This window comes from Cydia amplana, chromosome 6, assembly GCF_948474715.1.
Source record: "Cydia amplana chromosome 6, ilCydAmpl1.1, whole genome shotgun sequence".
NCBI classification, from domain to species: domain Eukaryota; kingdom Metazoa; phylum Arthropoda; class Insecta; order Lepidoptera; family Tortricidae; genus Cydia; species Cydia amplana.
This window is the reverse complement of record NC_086074.1, coordinates 11731270-11747201: the sequence shown is the minus strand read 5'-3', so window position 1 is coordinate 11747201 and position 15932 is coordinate 11731270. Positions and strand designations below refer to the sequence as shown.

At 39.7% G+C, this 15932-nt stretch overlaps 1 protein-coding gene across 8 annotated transcripts in view; it reads right to left on the bottom strand.

Annotated features, from left to right (window-relative positions):
• Positions 1-214: 214 nt before the first annotated feature.
• Positions 215-15932, bottom strand: part of LOC134648884 (receptor-type guanylate cyclase Gyc76C-like) — a 29270-nt gene continuing 13552 nt past the window's right edge. For all 8 annotated transcript variants that reach the window (XM_063503471.1, XM_063503476.1, XM_063503470.1 and 5 more), the window contains 19 exons: positions 14935-15081; positions 14323-14525; positions 13805-13973; positions 12949-13118; positions 11177-11467; positions 10446-10565; positions 9814-9954; positions 8677-8748; positions 8499-8588; positions 8334-8409; positions 7814-7969; positions 6913-7102; positions 6358-6498; positions 4621-4843; positions 4371-4515; positions 3328-3530; positions 2722-2860; positions 1779-1920; positions 215-754 (listed from right to left, as the gene is read on the bottom strand). In XM_063503471.1, the coding sequence (XP_063359541.1) occupies positions 259-754; positions 1779-1920; positions 2722-2860; positions 3328-3530; positions 4371-4515; positions 4621-4843; positions 6358-6498; positions 6913-7102; positions 7814-7969; positions 8334-8409; positions 8499-8588; positions 8677-8748; positions 9814-9954; positions 10446-10565; positions 11177-11467; positions 12949-13118; positions 13805-13973; positions 14323-14525; positions 14935-15081 (3314 nt within the window). In that variant the 3' untranslated portion in view covers positions 215-258. The remainder of the gene's footprint in view (positions 755-1778; positions 1921-2721; positions 2861-3327; positions 3531-4370; positions 4516-4620; positions 4844-6357; positions 6499-6912; positions 7103-7813; positions 7970-8333; positions 8410-8498; positions 8589-8676; positions 8749-9813; positions 9955-10445; positions 10566-11176; positions 11468-12948; positions 13119-13804; positions 13974-14322; positions 14526-14934; positions 15082-15932) is intronic.

Genomic DNA, 15932 nt, shown 5'->3' with positions numbered 1-15932 from the left:
GAATAATTAAAAATGACGTGTTATTGTAAAATCTAAGATAAAATACATATAAATGAAAATTATTAAATTATAAAGAAATAAATTAACTTATTAACCATAGATATAATGTACCCATGTAACATGTTATGTTGAAATAAAGTGGCAATGTTATTGTGACGTAGGCAAGTGACACTCTGTGAAGAGAAGACCATGTTTTATTAGAGCATGGTATCGCTCTCGGTCCTCGGGCCGGGTGTGGGGGCTGTGGGGGGTGTGGGGTCACACGGCCGACTCGGTGTCGAGCAGCGGCGGGCCGGGCGCGCGGCGCAGCGAGGGCGTGGAGGAGCGGCCGGCGAAGATGCCGAGCAGCCACGAGCGCAGCGCCAGCCGCGGCAGCTTGCGCGCCTCCGCCGCGTCCGCCACGTTCTCCAGCGACCGCCACTTCTTGTAGAACTCGATGTAGCTCGAGTCCTGCACCTTCCGCTTGGCGGGCGGCTTGTTGTACAGGCTGCACTTGCGCAGCAGCGGCGAGTCCTCGTGGCGCGGGTCCGCGAGGATGCCGATGACGGTGCCGTTGACGGGGTCGCCGGGCCGCGTGAGCGTGGCCACGGGCTCGGGCTCGGCGTCGAGCGAGCGCGTCGTGTGCTGGCGGCGCAGGCGCGGCGAGCGGCGCCGCTCGGGCAGCACGTCCAGCGACGCGGCGTAGCGCAGCGCCCGGGTCGGCGACGGCGACCGCTCGCCCGCCGTCGACGACGCGATCGAACTCAGCGCATTCCTGCAACGAAGTAGACATGGGTAACTCAGGAGTGATAGATAAAAAAAGATATATATCTTTCTCGTTTCATGAATCACTCTTCTTGTCTTTACGAATCCGAATGTATCAGTATATCCGTACCTCTCACTCCCTCGGCAACGATTTACTAAAGCGAAAGCGATAAACGATATCTCGGTCGCGCGTCGACCGAAGTAACACGAACGAGCGACAGCGGTCGTTCGGGCGGATTCGGAGTTTCGGACGGATAAGATGACGCAAAGTCAGCAAGTGCCGATACAGTTGTGAGCGGGGCAACTGATACACACGGATATAAAGATATAAAAGAGTGATACATATCCCAGTGATAAAAAGATATATATCAATCTTTTCCCTCTACTGACACATTTCGCCCATGTCTACAACGAAGCGACATGCTTTTGTGTAGCAATAATTTAAATGATGTGCTAACAATAAATCGATCTTTGGAGCGATGAGCGGTCCACCGAAATAACTTGTATGGAAAAGTTGAGGTCTTTCGGCGTCATGCAAGTAAACGGTAATAGGGATGATGACACATGTTGAATTTTATAACAAAATCTAGTAAAATAGATAGCAAACGAGCAATTTATCACGATAATGTGGATATTAAAATAAAATATTGAAAAATTACAAAATTACAGGACCTGAAAGTTTCAAAATTTAAGTTTTTTTTAACTTCCAAAAACGATAAAAGTAAGGGTACCGTTCGATTCCTTACATTTCACCAAAAAAAATATTCTATAGCAACTATATACATAAACGCAATATTTCACCGACAAAAATGCAATTTTCTTGTTTTGTCCATACTACAAGATGGGCGATGACGTCACGGCCTCTGGCCGTTTTGTATGGGGCGTTTCGCGAGTGAAGTGCGACTGTCGGACTTTGACTACAATTTCAGACTTTTGTGTTACTTTAATGCAATGGGTCCCATATAGACATTTGATCCTAAAAACAAACCCGATCGATTGATACTATAAAAAAAATTAGTCATGTAGCCTATTACCTGGCCTTGGCGAGCATGTCCTTGGCGCGGCGCTGCGGGGGCGGCGTGCCGGGCGCGGCGGGCGCGGGCAGCGAGCAGCGCGACCCGCGCGTGCCCGACGCCGCGCGCTGCCGCACCACGCTGCCGCCGCCGCTGCCGCCACCTACAAAACATTCATCCTGAGGGTCGCGAAGTTGGAATCTCGACACAATGCGAATTTTAATTCGTTTGTGGTGACCGTTCCGACTGAACATCTAGCGACCTTCACCAAGGAGGAGTTTTGGCCGAAGGGTGTCAAGTTTCGGCGGTTCCGCGGCCGGTTCCCTGACACTGCGGGGTTGCGTAATGCATCGCAATCATAATGTGTTTTTTAGTGTTTAGTTATATTTTTATAATATGTATGCTAATTTTAAGGTATTTATGTATGGGCCACTAGTTGCCTGAAATAAACGATTTCATTTCATTTCATTTCAAAACGACAACCTTTATCATACGGCACAGGGAACATGAACATCCAAAATATATCACAGAAACTAATGACAGTTCCATTACCCCATTCATCCAAGCGTACTTTCATTTTAAGTTTATTACAACATAATATGTTTTACATATAGGTAACTATAAGTCTACATTATAAGAAATTCTAGCTGTTAGCTTACTTACCTATGTTTTATAAGACTGTTTGTTTCTAAATAAAAAAAAACGTATAAAAGCAAAATGGTTCAGTAGTACATTGGTCGACTGAAGAGAAGAAGAAGACTGAAGGAACATTCGAGTATCTGGGAGCGAGCGCGAAGCTTGAAAGTTTCGCATGGTGGCATTTGTCACCCGATCCCATGATTTTTTTTTAATAGGTTCGATAAAAATTGATAAGTACATTTTTGTCAATACTGTTTTTGGCGGAACCGTGAGAGCTCTTTTGATTATACCTATACTTTCTAAAAAAAACTAAGCCAACTCGTACCTGATAGTGAAGGATGCCTCGAGTCCGCGAGCCGCGGGCTCCGCCGCGGTCGGCAGAACAGCGGCCGCAGGTCGTCGCCTTCCACGAATCGCTTCTGGATCGCTTTCTCCGTCGTGCCTACCAACCAGTAGGTTTGAATCTAAAATAAACAAAACAAAATAGCATTAGGTATATAATTCACTATATACATTTTAATCAAGAATCTAAATTTTCTTTTAAAATATCGTTAGGGTAGATACATGTATACACATATGAGAGCGTTTTCCAAAAAAAGTGTACATTTCATTCATGTCTTCAAAATATTGACTTCTTGGGCTCATTTTACTCAGAATCATTTGTACATTCACGCCTCATACATAAAAAAATGTGTCCAAAAAATTCTTTCCAGATCGTCACATTCTTGTATGAAATTATTTTTTATTTGTATGAACGTGACGCACTGGAAAAAATTTTTTTCATACAAAATTTTGGGACACATTTTTTCATGTATGAAGCGTGAATGTACAAATGATTCTGAGTAAAATGAGCCCAAGAAGTCAATATTTTGAAGACATGAATGAAATGTACACTTTTTTTGGAAAACGCTCATGAACTGTGGTATCCTACCTCCCCCTTCCCCTTAATGGCAATGGCGCCCCGCGGCTCGACGATATAGCCGCCGATTTTATCGAGGGCTAGTTTACAACTCGGCGAGATGTGTATGCGGAGCGGCTCGCCCGTGGACTCCATGCGGGACGCCGTGTTCACCGTGTCGCCGAACAGGCAGTAGCGAGGCATTGTTAGACCCACTACGCCTGCTACTACCGCCCCTGCAAGACAAATACTCAAATATACAGAGTGCTTCCTGTAACAGGAGCAATAAATTAAACTGTAGGCTATACTCCATAAACTGACCAACATTTGTTCAGCAACTTTTGAAAATAACTCATGTTTTGATTTTTATTACACTTTAAAGTTTATTCTAAGACGCAATGTATTGCAAATTTTGTTATGTTTAAAGCGTGACAAGCAACGTCAAACACACTGATGTCAGCGTACATTGAAGGCAATATTTATTTTGTATGAAAAAGAGGAAGTCTAAAGGATTCATAATTTTTAAAAGTTGCTGAACAAATGTTGGTCAGTTTGAGGAGTACAGCCTACAGTTTAATTTATTGCTCCTGTTACAGGAAGCACCCTGTATTACAAGAGAGTTCACATGGCTATGACATTTGAAAACTCCTAAAATACAGTGACACTTTTATTTTTAAATGTTACAAAATGAAGAAAAAAAATGCTATTTATTTATACGCCGCACCCGAGAATGACTTTAACCTTTTGGACGCCAATGACCGATATATCCGCACCGTAGGTGCAACGCCAAAGACCTATTAATCGGTCACAGACCACAGAGCAACATCGACCTACGTGCATATACATAAAGTTCAACTTTGACACTTCAATGATGTGGCATCTGAGTGACAGCTTTTGTGTTTGACACGGCGTGGAAAAGGTTAACCGAGTAGGTATAGAAAGAAAACTCGCTGTACTTTTTTGTCAATCGCGGGACTCAAGTTATGAAGTTAAACCAACTTTAAGCCAATTGTTCAAATCAATTTGTGGTCATACATTTTAGCAACAAATAGTAACCAAAAAAAATATTACATTACCTGTGTGTATTCCTATTCTAAGTTTAAGAGTTTCATTTGGTCTGTGCGAAATTTTGTGACTTTTGACGGCATTTAACAATTCCAACGCCATCGACGCGATTTCACCCACGTGCTTGTCGTTATTTCTGATTGGTAAACCCGATACCTGAAAGAATTTCTAGCTTAAAACCGGGTAGCGTTTTCAACTTATTTAAAAGATTAAATGCCAAGTGTAAGTCACACTACACTATCGAAATTATAATACACATACCACCATGTAAGCGTCGCCTATAGTTTCCACTTTATAGACGTCGTAGCCTCTAATAATTCTGTCGAACACGGTGTACAGGTCATTGAGGAAGTTGACGACTTGTAGCGGCGTGCTCTCCGCGGACATGGCGGTGAATCCCACGATGTCACTAAAGTATATCGTCACCGAGTCGAACGACTCCGGCTCCACCCCTTCACCCGTCGTCAGTCGACGCGCAACGGACCTGCAACAAACACCCACACATATTCCTGTACAGAACTATCGATACAAACTAAACTATAATCGCAAAACGATCTTCAAATATTTCAAGCCAATCCGTGAATAAATCCGTGCGAACAGCCTACAAGTGAATTAATTGCGATGTTAGCGTCAATCGATACTTTACTACATTAGTGTCAGAATCTACGTTCACTCGACTATTTAACTATGAGGCAAGGCCGATAGGCAATTTTAAAAATAAAATTTACTGCTAGACTAAATACCATGCCAATTTACGGAGCTATTTTAATACTAAATTAACCTAAGTCCTGTTCAGAGAGAAGAAAAACGCCATCACCGAACACGACGCTCGAAATACCGCCACAAAACCCAAAGCAAGCTCTACTACTACTCAAACTGTGTTAGAACAAGCGAGTCCGCCTGCCGAGGCAGAGCACCTGCGAACCGAACTACCAGTAGGGAGTTAATTACCTCAAGACATTTTCACGACATTTCTATAATGGATTCAACCTCCACATCTGGAAAAGAACACAAGTACAACAAAGTGAATACATTTACAATTTTTATACAATAATGTACCACGGTTTACATCAAGTCCATGTCTTCGGTAGGAAACCTTTAGCTGTGTATTTATATCTGGTCCGGTGAGGGTACTAATAAAGGTGGTCTGCCGAGGTCTACGATTGTTCACAGAGTTTTTCATGACGATTATTTAATTTCTATTTCGATTTTGAGGGTGATTTTCAGATATTTTAAAAGCTTTCTAAAATGTGTAAACCACTTGAGCTAAGAAATAAAACCACAAAAATTGTAATTTAAATATGCCACACAACATACCGAAGCAATTATATTTCATAAAAGACGTCACTATACATTTATATGAACTGCCAATTACAAAATATTTTTAAATATTCACTAAAGAAAATACAACAAGTCACAGAGTGTCAATATTTGTTCTAAATACGTATCCTTCTTTATCCTGTTATCGCCATCCTGTTAGTGTTACTACTTAGAAACGCGGTTATGAAAATTCGCGGCTCCCAAAATAATTGACATCAGTAAGCCGAGTGTATATTATATTTAATTATAAATGCATACTTTACAGAGCATGATAACTACTTATATGTGAAGTAAAGTAAATGTTGACGGATGAATCCAAATATCAGGTAACTGGACAAAATGTAAACCAGTGTGCACACTAAAGCGGCCGCCAATCGTCAGAGTTTCACACCCCTGCTTCAGCTTGTTGTATTTGCGTTTTCCTTCTCTTTCTTGTTTACAGCAATTTATTAGTAACTCTTAATGATGGCTTATATCTAACCAAGTAGTAGTTTACATGCACACATTAAATTAACACAATTAGTGAAGCTGGGTTAACATAGTATGGAAGTTGACATTAGAACTTGATGTCGTGGACATTACTGTTTGGTATAATCGTAAGGGATAATAGAAAATGTATCCATGTTGTACCTACCCAATAAATAAAGAGGTAAAGGTATAAGGTATTGCGATACATACTTTGGTAGCATTCTATGTAATAAATCTTCCGTCTTCTGCTTCTCTTCAAACAATAGCCTCGTTCTCTCATTGACTAGTTCTTCTAAATTATTAGCGTACTTTTCCATCATGTCCATCATTTGGTCCATTATATTCCTAGACCTGACAAGTGAAAACAACGTTATTAATGTACATATATACAAACGTACGTTATTGAAAATGTGGACTTTATAATGATTGTAATAGTTTTTTCAATTGTGGTTCCAATTAATGTAATTTTTAAATTGAGGTTCCATTTTGGTGCCGTGACCAGGATATCGGTCGGTAGCCAAGGTGCATTGTTGCACAGGAAAAAAGAGTATTCTAAGTAGTCTTGTTGATTAAACGTGTGAAATTTATCAGATATATTGAAGAGCACGAGGGAATATAGTCAGACTTTATTTTATGGAGCCAGTTGGCGCCATTTTACTAAATCTAGTTTCACTCAAGTAATCAGTGTTACAGCTTCCATCAGGAGCGTTATTGATCAAAACACAAAGACACACAAAACAGAGCGAAGGCATTAGCGAGACGTACTTGCCGGACTTCATCTTCTTGAGCCGGTTACGCAACGTGACGAAGTCTGGTCTTGCGGCCGGTTCCTCGGCCCAGCAGTCCTGCATGGTCTGCAGCACGTAATCGCCGGCCACGCCGACCAGGGCGCTCGTGTCGGGCCGGAACACCTCCTCGCCCTCAGTTCGGCCTCGCTTCACGCGCTCCACTATTTCTGTGTAGAAAAATAAATAGTAAATGGAATAAGCTTATTTAAACTTCATTTAAGTTTCAGATTTTAAATTTTAACGCTTATTATGCAGTCACAGAGTTGTCAAAGTTAACGTTTGAAAATTCATATGACACAAAACATTTAGCCCCATATACCTAGTGCCATCTTATTTTACAGCAGCACGATTTTTTTCTTAGACTTAAGATTAATAGATATACAATCAATGAATTACATTTTTTGATTGTAAGATTTTTACATAAGTACATAACATTTAAAATGCGGTGTACGCCTACAGGGCCAGCCAAGGCGCACTTAAGGAGCGGGATGAGATTTTTAAATACGGTCTTTAACCACAAGGATTATCCTGTACCTTTGAATGTCACAACGGCATTATTACTAAGCCTAAGATCTGGCGGCCTAGCCAAGGTGACGATCGCTTGCACTTCGCCATCGAATTGCTTTGTGTCTCTCTATCACCCTTTCGTCTTAGTGCGACAGTTGCGTTTCGATCGCTACGGAGCGTAAGCGATTGGCACGTTGGCTACGCAGCCTGACCGTATAGACTGCTTTGAGGCTCGTGTCATGGGATGAGAGTTTACAAAACAAGGTCCCGGTGTTATTTGCTAAATTTCTTAAAGCATTATTCCTTCAAGAAGCGCTAGATCAGGACAAGTTGCGTGTCTTGGTTTCGGAGACTTTTAGCTTACAACTTACCTTTGGGATCTAGGCTATTGCCAAACGGCCCCTTGCGAGCGATGATCTCGTACAGTATGATGCCGAATGCATACACGTCGCCCTTCTGCGTGCCGCCCACCGTGCCGTTTGGGTCGTCTAACTCCCGAAGCAGCTCTGGTGACTTCCACAGCAAACCTGCACACCTCATAAGTTTTAATAGTGTCAAAGTTGTACCATGATAACATCACACTATATGTGACGTTATCTATGAAAAGGGACCTTATTGTCGATGGCGCTTACGCCATTATTAACGATGCTCCGATATAAATACAATGCCGCGCGACGCTGTGCGGCGTAAGCGCCATCGACAATGAGGTCCCTTTTCATACATAATGCCCCATATGTATAACTTTCAAAATGAATAAAGTACAGACAGATGAGTAACACATTTTTGACAAATTTTAACGTACACACAATGGTATATTTGCATATTTTTTTTTGTTTAATCGTGCGAGCTTTGGTGGATCTACCTGTAAACCTGTATGAAATATTAAATTACCTCTGTAATATTGATGATCACCCATAAAACCAACTTCCGCAGAATACCTTAGTTCATGAAGACCAAAGTCAGTAACCTGTAAAATAAATGATTTAATGATCACGGCACAAGATAAAGTTTATTAATATTTAATAAATGTATCAAACGCGAAGAAGTAAATATTACCTGTAGCATCCATCTTGAAGTAACTACACAGTTCGAGGATTTGAGATTTCCGTGAAACACTAATGGAGAATTATGAATAAACGTCATACCCTGAAATGAACACATTTATAATGATTACTCTAGGTTATTTAAATGTAATAAATAAAGAAGTTTTAAATTATTGAAAGTTATATTTCACCTTTATGAGATCATGTACTAATGATGATATGAACATTTGGTCCAATTTTATATCCTCATTTTCAATTATATCCTGAAACAATACAAAATGAATATATAGAGAACTGATTTGACCAGAACTGGTTTTTCCATTTTTCCACACATATGAAAAACTACGCTCTTAAGGCTTCGTCACACAGGCGCGCTTTCCGAGCGTGGCGTGAGCGGGGCGCGCCGCTTTTACATTCAAAACGCTCGCGCCCCGCTCACGCCGCGCCCGAAAAACGCGCCTGTGTGACGAAGCCTTTATAGTTCGTTTTTTTTAGCATTAGAAATAAGGTAAACAATCTTGATGTGTCTTTTAATTCAAAAACACATTTTAAAAATAAGTTACGGAAAATATGTAACAATTATGAATCTAATACGATCTTTTATAGTCTTCTGCTTTCATAAGTAATAGTTATTGATTTTTAAAAAGTGTTTTTCAATTAAAAGACATGTCAAAATCGCGTACCTTCTTTCAAGTTCTTTCTAATCCTAAAAAAAATGAACTATAGTGGACGCAATACAGCTGCAGAGATAGTTGACCCCCCTGCAAACAAACTTCTATGCAGGAGATATCAACTCACTCAGCAGCTGACTATACTTATTCGACTAACGATATCGCACTTTTTGTCCTGCTACTGTAAAAAGCTTGAATAAAGGGAACTTGCAAGACCTGCAGGTTGGTTGTTTATTGGCGCGCCGGTCAAGTTTAAGTTTTCGATTTAGCCCACAAGATGGCATATCCTCCAACACAAACGGAAGCCTGCATGAACTTTAGGAGACAAGATCAGCGTCGAGGTATTCATAAGATACCTTGACACCAAGCTGGGTGGAAACCTTTTCAGTGACGTTTTACTACCGTTCTTGTAAAATTTTGTTGTATAAAGCTTTGGTTTCCTCCGAAAGCGGTGCCGTCATATAGCGGCCGTCTCTATATTACTACGACATCCATATTTAGCCGTATTATTTAGTATGGAGACGGCCGCTATATGACGGCACCGCTATCCTAGGAAAACCGATCTTAAGCGTCCTAAATAAATGTTATTCTATTCTATTCTAGAGATAAGTTATAAATTTAGGTCACGCGGTTGCAGACTAGGTACTAGGTACTCACATACAAGCTCCCCTTGGCACAGTAGTCGGTGACGAGCAGCACCCGTAGCGGCTCCACGACGGCGCCGATGAACGAGTTGAGGTTGTCGTGCCGCAGCTCGCGCAGCAGACGCATCTCCTTCATCACGTCACGCGGAATGTCCTGCAGAGGCACGTCATCTATTTTAGTTACGAATATTTCGTAGAACTCAAAATAAAAAACGAGACTGGGCGCGATTTACTACAGTTCAAGCAACTTGATCATTCCACACAGTAGTTACATTCGAAATTTGTGGTAAGACGCGCCCCGAGTTTAGCTGTTGGATTGGATCTTCAAACGATTCATTTAACTTTGTAATTTCACAAGATTGCCATTCGTATTTGCAGTCATCTAATAGAGGAGGACATTATACAAAATTTTAATACTGTTTTCTGTGGGAAATATGTATGTCTATCAGTAAGTATGTAAGTAATAAACACTTTATTGTAAGAAAAACAATGGGTTACTGCAGATATAATATAAAGGTGTCGCCAAACTTATCCCTAAATAATTTTCGTGTAAATTCACGACATAATTACATTAATTATGTCATCAGCACATAAGATTCGTTCCCTAGAAATACAAATTAAGGAAGAAATCCAGAATGAACTTACTTTCTTTTTTGAGAACTTCAACTCCTTAATCCTAACAACATTGCCCCTGTACTGAGCGGTCTCCGCGAATATCTGAGGGCAGCATCGGCTCTCGCACGATATACCGCTCGCTAAACTTAACTGAAACAAAACATTGCACACAATGTAAACCATCGAGGCATAAACATGACAAATCCATTATAAAGAAACGAAGAAATTCGATCAGCCGAAGCTGGCGTAAATGTTTCTGAGTATGTCAAAATGCTTTACCTACAAAATTATAGTTGTGATTCATTTAGTTTAGAGCATATTTAATTTATGTCAGTTCTGCATTGAACTCTTCCCAAGAAAAAAAACCTTACTGTCTATAGTTCGTTGTTTTAGCATTAGAAAGAACTTGAAAGAAGGTAAGCGATTTAGCCATGTCTTTTAATTAAAAACACTTTTTAAAAATCAATAACTATTACTTATGAAAGCAGAAGACTATAAAAGATCGTATTAGATTCATAATTGTTACATATTATGTACCGTAACTTATTTTTAAAATGTGTTTTTCAATTAAAAGACACATCAAGATTGTTTACCTTATTTCTAATGCTAAAAAAAACGAACTATAGACAAGAACTTTCAAATTGTAATAGTAGCCAGATATAGGTAGTAATTATGTTCTTTTCAAACGATTTTTTTCTCATTGAAACTATAAGACACAATATTTAAGGAAGTGTATTGGCTTATATTAAGCCTCCACCTACCTTACTAGGTGACCAGACTAATCCACTGCCATAATATCCATTGATATCCTGCGAATCTATCTTCCAGAGTAGACCCTCTATTTCCTGCTCGATCTTCCACTTGCGGTAAATGCTAATAGTAACGACTAGAGTGCAGAATAGCGTGACGGCCAGCGTCCCGGCGACCACTAGGGCGGTGATCTGTGAGTCGTCTTTGGGACACTTCTCGTTTAGGAAACCACATGAGGGCTCGTCCTCGGGTTTCACGTTGTCGGGCCAGTCGATTTGGATGCGCGGGTTCGTTTTGTATTCCTGTAATGATGGAAATTAGGTCTATTTAACACACAGTAAATAATAATAAATATTATAGGACATTTTTACACAAATTGACTAAGCCCCACAGTAAGCTCAAGAAGGCTTGTGTTGTGGGTACTCAGACAACGATAGATATAATATACAAATACTTAAATACATAGAGAACAACCATGACTCAGGAACAAATATCTGTGCTCATCACACAAATAAATGCCCTTACTGGGATTCGAACCCAGGACCGCGGCTTCACAGGCAGGGTCACTACCCACTAGGCCAGACCGGTCGTCAAAACAGTATGAAGCAACTACTCAACAAAGTCAACTAGCATTTTTAGTAGACATTAAACAACTGAAAATCAACGTCAACAACTGGAATGAAAGTACAAGTAAAACATTTAATGTTATGACTGTTGAACATTAAACATACATTTGACAGTTCGTTTTATTGGGACTACGCGAACCAACAATGTAAACACGTAATTACATTCGGTTGTTTGGGCTTAATGTCCTGGGTGTGTCACGTCTAGCATTAGACAAGTCATTAGGTACATAGGTACGCACCTTTGATTACTTAGCATTAATTATATTACTACATTTCAGATGAGTGTCTCCGTTTACCTAGGTGACCCGACATTTGATTAATAACGATTAATCAAATGTCGGGTCACCTAGTCAAATTATCAATCTCAGAACTTAAAACATAAATTATCGGTCATGGAGAGTTGGAGACAGGCAGTTGTCAAGAGCATATTTATTTATACATCACTATAAAAATAATTCAAATCATCTAAATCAGTATTTTTATTTTCGCTCGAAACAGTTTGTTACTTTGGCATATCTATCACAAGGACGTTGGACATAGAGCGCCCCTGACCCCAAGGGGAAATAAATTGCAGAATCAACTATACTTTAAACTCCATTTGTCCTATAACTGCAACTTCGCTGTTAGGTTAGGGATGAAGCTAGTCATCGTCTGCTGTTGCTAGCCAACCGACTCTTAAACGCCAATACTAACAAGCGTCGGTGTCGACGGCGGATCTATATCTGAATCCCTAAAGTCTTTTCTCCTATCTTTGCATTCCCTAATATTGTTTGTCATAATGATCAGTTGTCCTAACACTGAAAACCCTAATTTTGGTTTTCCTAATTATTAATTACTTATCCTAATGTTATTAAGCATATTTTCTTTTTAGCGAGGGTCGCAGTTCTAACCCTTACCTAACCCACTTTTGTGGCAGCAAGTTCTTAAACCTAACCATTTTTCAGAACCTTACATTATAGAAAATAATCGTTATGACAATTGATCGTTAGGGTATGTGCCCATTAGGACAAACCAGTTAGGGCAAGTGACTTTAGGACAAACGTTGTTAGGGATTCAGAATGACACCCGTCGACGGCATAGTTGTCAGTTCCACTTCTGGGCACAGACTTACTATGGGACAAATCTGAAGAAAGGGTTAGGGCTATCATTATACTGACAGGGAACTCGCGGCTGCTTTGCTGGAAGTGCCCGACGGGGATCATGCTGTAGGTGCAGTTGACGTCATCGTCGCTGAGGTTGTTGGCCGAGCGCGCCTTGAACGCGAGCACCGAGAAGTTACCCTCGGAGTCCGCCCGCTCGTCGAGGCGAATCATCATTCCGGAGACACCTGCAATCATTCATTCATCAATACTACATATATAGTTCGTTTTTTTTAGCATTAGAAATAAGGTAAACAATCTTGACGTGTCTTTTTATTGAAAAACACGTTTTAAAAAAAAAATGGCAAATATGTAACAATTATGAACCTAATACGATCATTTATATTCTTCTGCTTTTATAAGTACTGATTTTTAAAAAGCGTTTTTTAATTAAAAGACATGTCAAAATCGCTTACCTTCTTTCTAATGCTAAAAAAAACGAAGTATAGTACCTTTTTCGTGATGATTTTAAGAAGTATTGCCACTGTTGTTTTCATGGAATAAAATTTTAAAGAATACAAACATGGACGCGTCTTAGTAACAACAACGATCCATTAATTACGAGTACAATCTGTAACTTTTTGGTGACAATAGGCAAGGTACAATTTACGCGCTATTAATTTTTAATATTGATTGCACTGAATATGTTTTAAGTTCACCTACTAAATTTTTCAGCTATAATATTGACTGATATAGCTATTTATGTTATGCATTACTTCTCCCAAATATTTAAATATTTTGGAGAAGTAATGCTGGTTCCTGGTAGCGTCAAAGATTAAAATGAAAACGATATTCTTTAAAACAATCCTTAATAATCATTAAGGAGTGGACCAACAAGGTCTCTCGATACACCTCAAGTCTGTAGATAACTTACTTTTATAAGGCGTCGACTCGATCATTTTTGATACTATTCGTGAGCCGTTCCTTGAGATGGTCATCACTTTCTCATACGTCAGATTCTTTTCCTCCCTTAACAGTTTATCCAACGCCTTCGCGTAAAGTTTCACAGAGTCGTACAAGTATGCGGCGTAAATGGAAACGAACTGAAAAAACGAAAACGCTATTGTAAGCTGATTGTAAATAAGATGATCCAGTTGAAAAAGTGGTACTATATAAGGTGAAGTATGTCGACGCATATCTAAGTAACCTAATTGCTTAAAATTTCGTACTATTTGAAATTTATTCTGCTATGTCATAAATAAAATTTTGTTACAATTTTGCGTAGACCTAAGCTATATTTAATTCTTATGAGTTAAAAAGCCAATTTATTTATTTGGTTGTGGCAGTGGTTGAAACGCTGCGCGACCCCCTAGAAGATTGATAAAATCACCATTAACTGAATAGAGATCAGATCCTCCGATAGATCGGTTTAAAGTACTTATTCAAAATTACCTTCGTAAATTTGTTTCCAAATATGGTCGGCAATCCCAAATCGAACGGTTTCATGGTGTTGTACTTCCGCACTCTGTTTGTGAACGTTTCGTATGAACTGTCCGGCTCGGAGGACACCACGACTAGCAGCGATTGCGCGCGCTTTTTGAACTCGCTCGTGAATACGTGCTCGCAACCGGGCTGTGAGCCCCGGTCCTCGGTCTCTGAAAGTAAACATATGTTACCATAGATAGAGAAACTAAAATTAGTACAAACGCGGCAGGTGGGGATTAAAAATTAGACCTTAGAACGGTCAATGCCTAGAGCGCGTTTCAAGAACTCCAGTTGACGCCATACTGTCGCGTACGATAAAAATGTGACGCTATTCTAATACAAAAGCGCGTTTTTGGTAGAAAAGTCGAGTCACCGAGGACCGAACCTTTCGAGACTGAATTGATTTAAATAAAAATCCTTTTCATTACTTTTTTGTATAATTATAAAGATATGTAGTGTCGCTTTAACGCATAGTTGTATCTAGAAGTCATGCCAAAACTCTAGCCAACTGCTATTATAACATTGAACAATTGTCAATTGACATGCGTAGATATAAACAGAAGAAAAATAAACACTTACTGATTAAATACTTCATAGCTTCTTTAGGCGAATAAGTCATCATATCGACGAATATGACCATGTATTGTCCATTAACAAATAACTGCAAAGATTCCATGGCTTGCATCATGTCGATTAACCCCGACGTTGATCCCAAAAACACGTATACTGTAACATAAATAGACAAACATTTTTAATACTATTTCAAGACAGTAGAGTAATTATTACATACAGATGTTGAACTGACGCACTAAAGCAACACACCTATAAACTGACAGTTGGTGGTCTTTATGTCTTTGCAATAGGTTTAGCAAATTGTCAGTGAACACTTGGACGATGGTACGCAAATATTTTTAGACAAAGAATCGAGCATTTATGACTCACTTGCAAATTCACAGAGAAAGACTTTGAAATTAAAATTTAACACCACTGCCACATGTTTGCAACAATGTAATCCTACATAATGCATGGAATGATTAATTATAGGTATTATCATTATTTAAGTCCACTTGTCCCCGAGTAAACATACATTTGCTATAAAATAAACCGGTATTATTCTTAGCCAGATTGTTTACAGACCCTTAATTCTGCTTTGTAGTATAATGCACTGCAAGATGGCTACATGTTAGTCCAAGACTATACCAGACTCTGTCTTACAATTTAAAACAATCGTTAAATGTGATTTTTGTATGGGGCAGTACTACCCAAATAACACAAAATTATAGACTGTCTCGGAGATGACTTGGTCATTACCCTCATTACTGTAAAATTCGTTTCTCAAAACGAAAGCCATTTTGGTGACGTCGTTATTTGTTGATATAAAGATGTGCTTAAGCGCCACATGAAGAGCTGCAACATTGACCCGCTTCTGTGGGAGAAGCAGGCGGCTGACCGCCCTGTATGGAGATCTTTTGTCATTAAACAAACTGATGACTTTGAATCCCGTCGACTTATGGAACTAGATATCAGACGGGACGAGCTGAAAGCCCGACCGCCAGCGGCTATTAGGTATACTTACA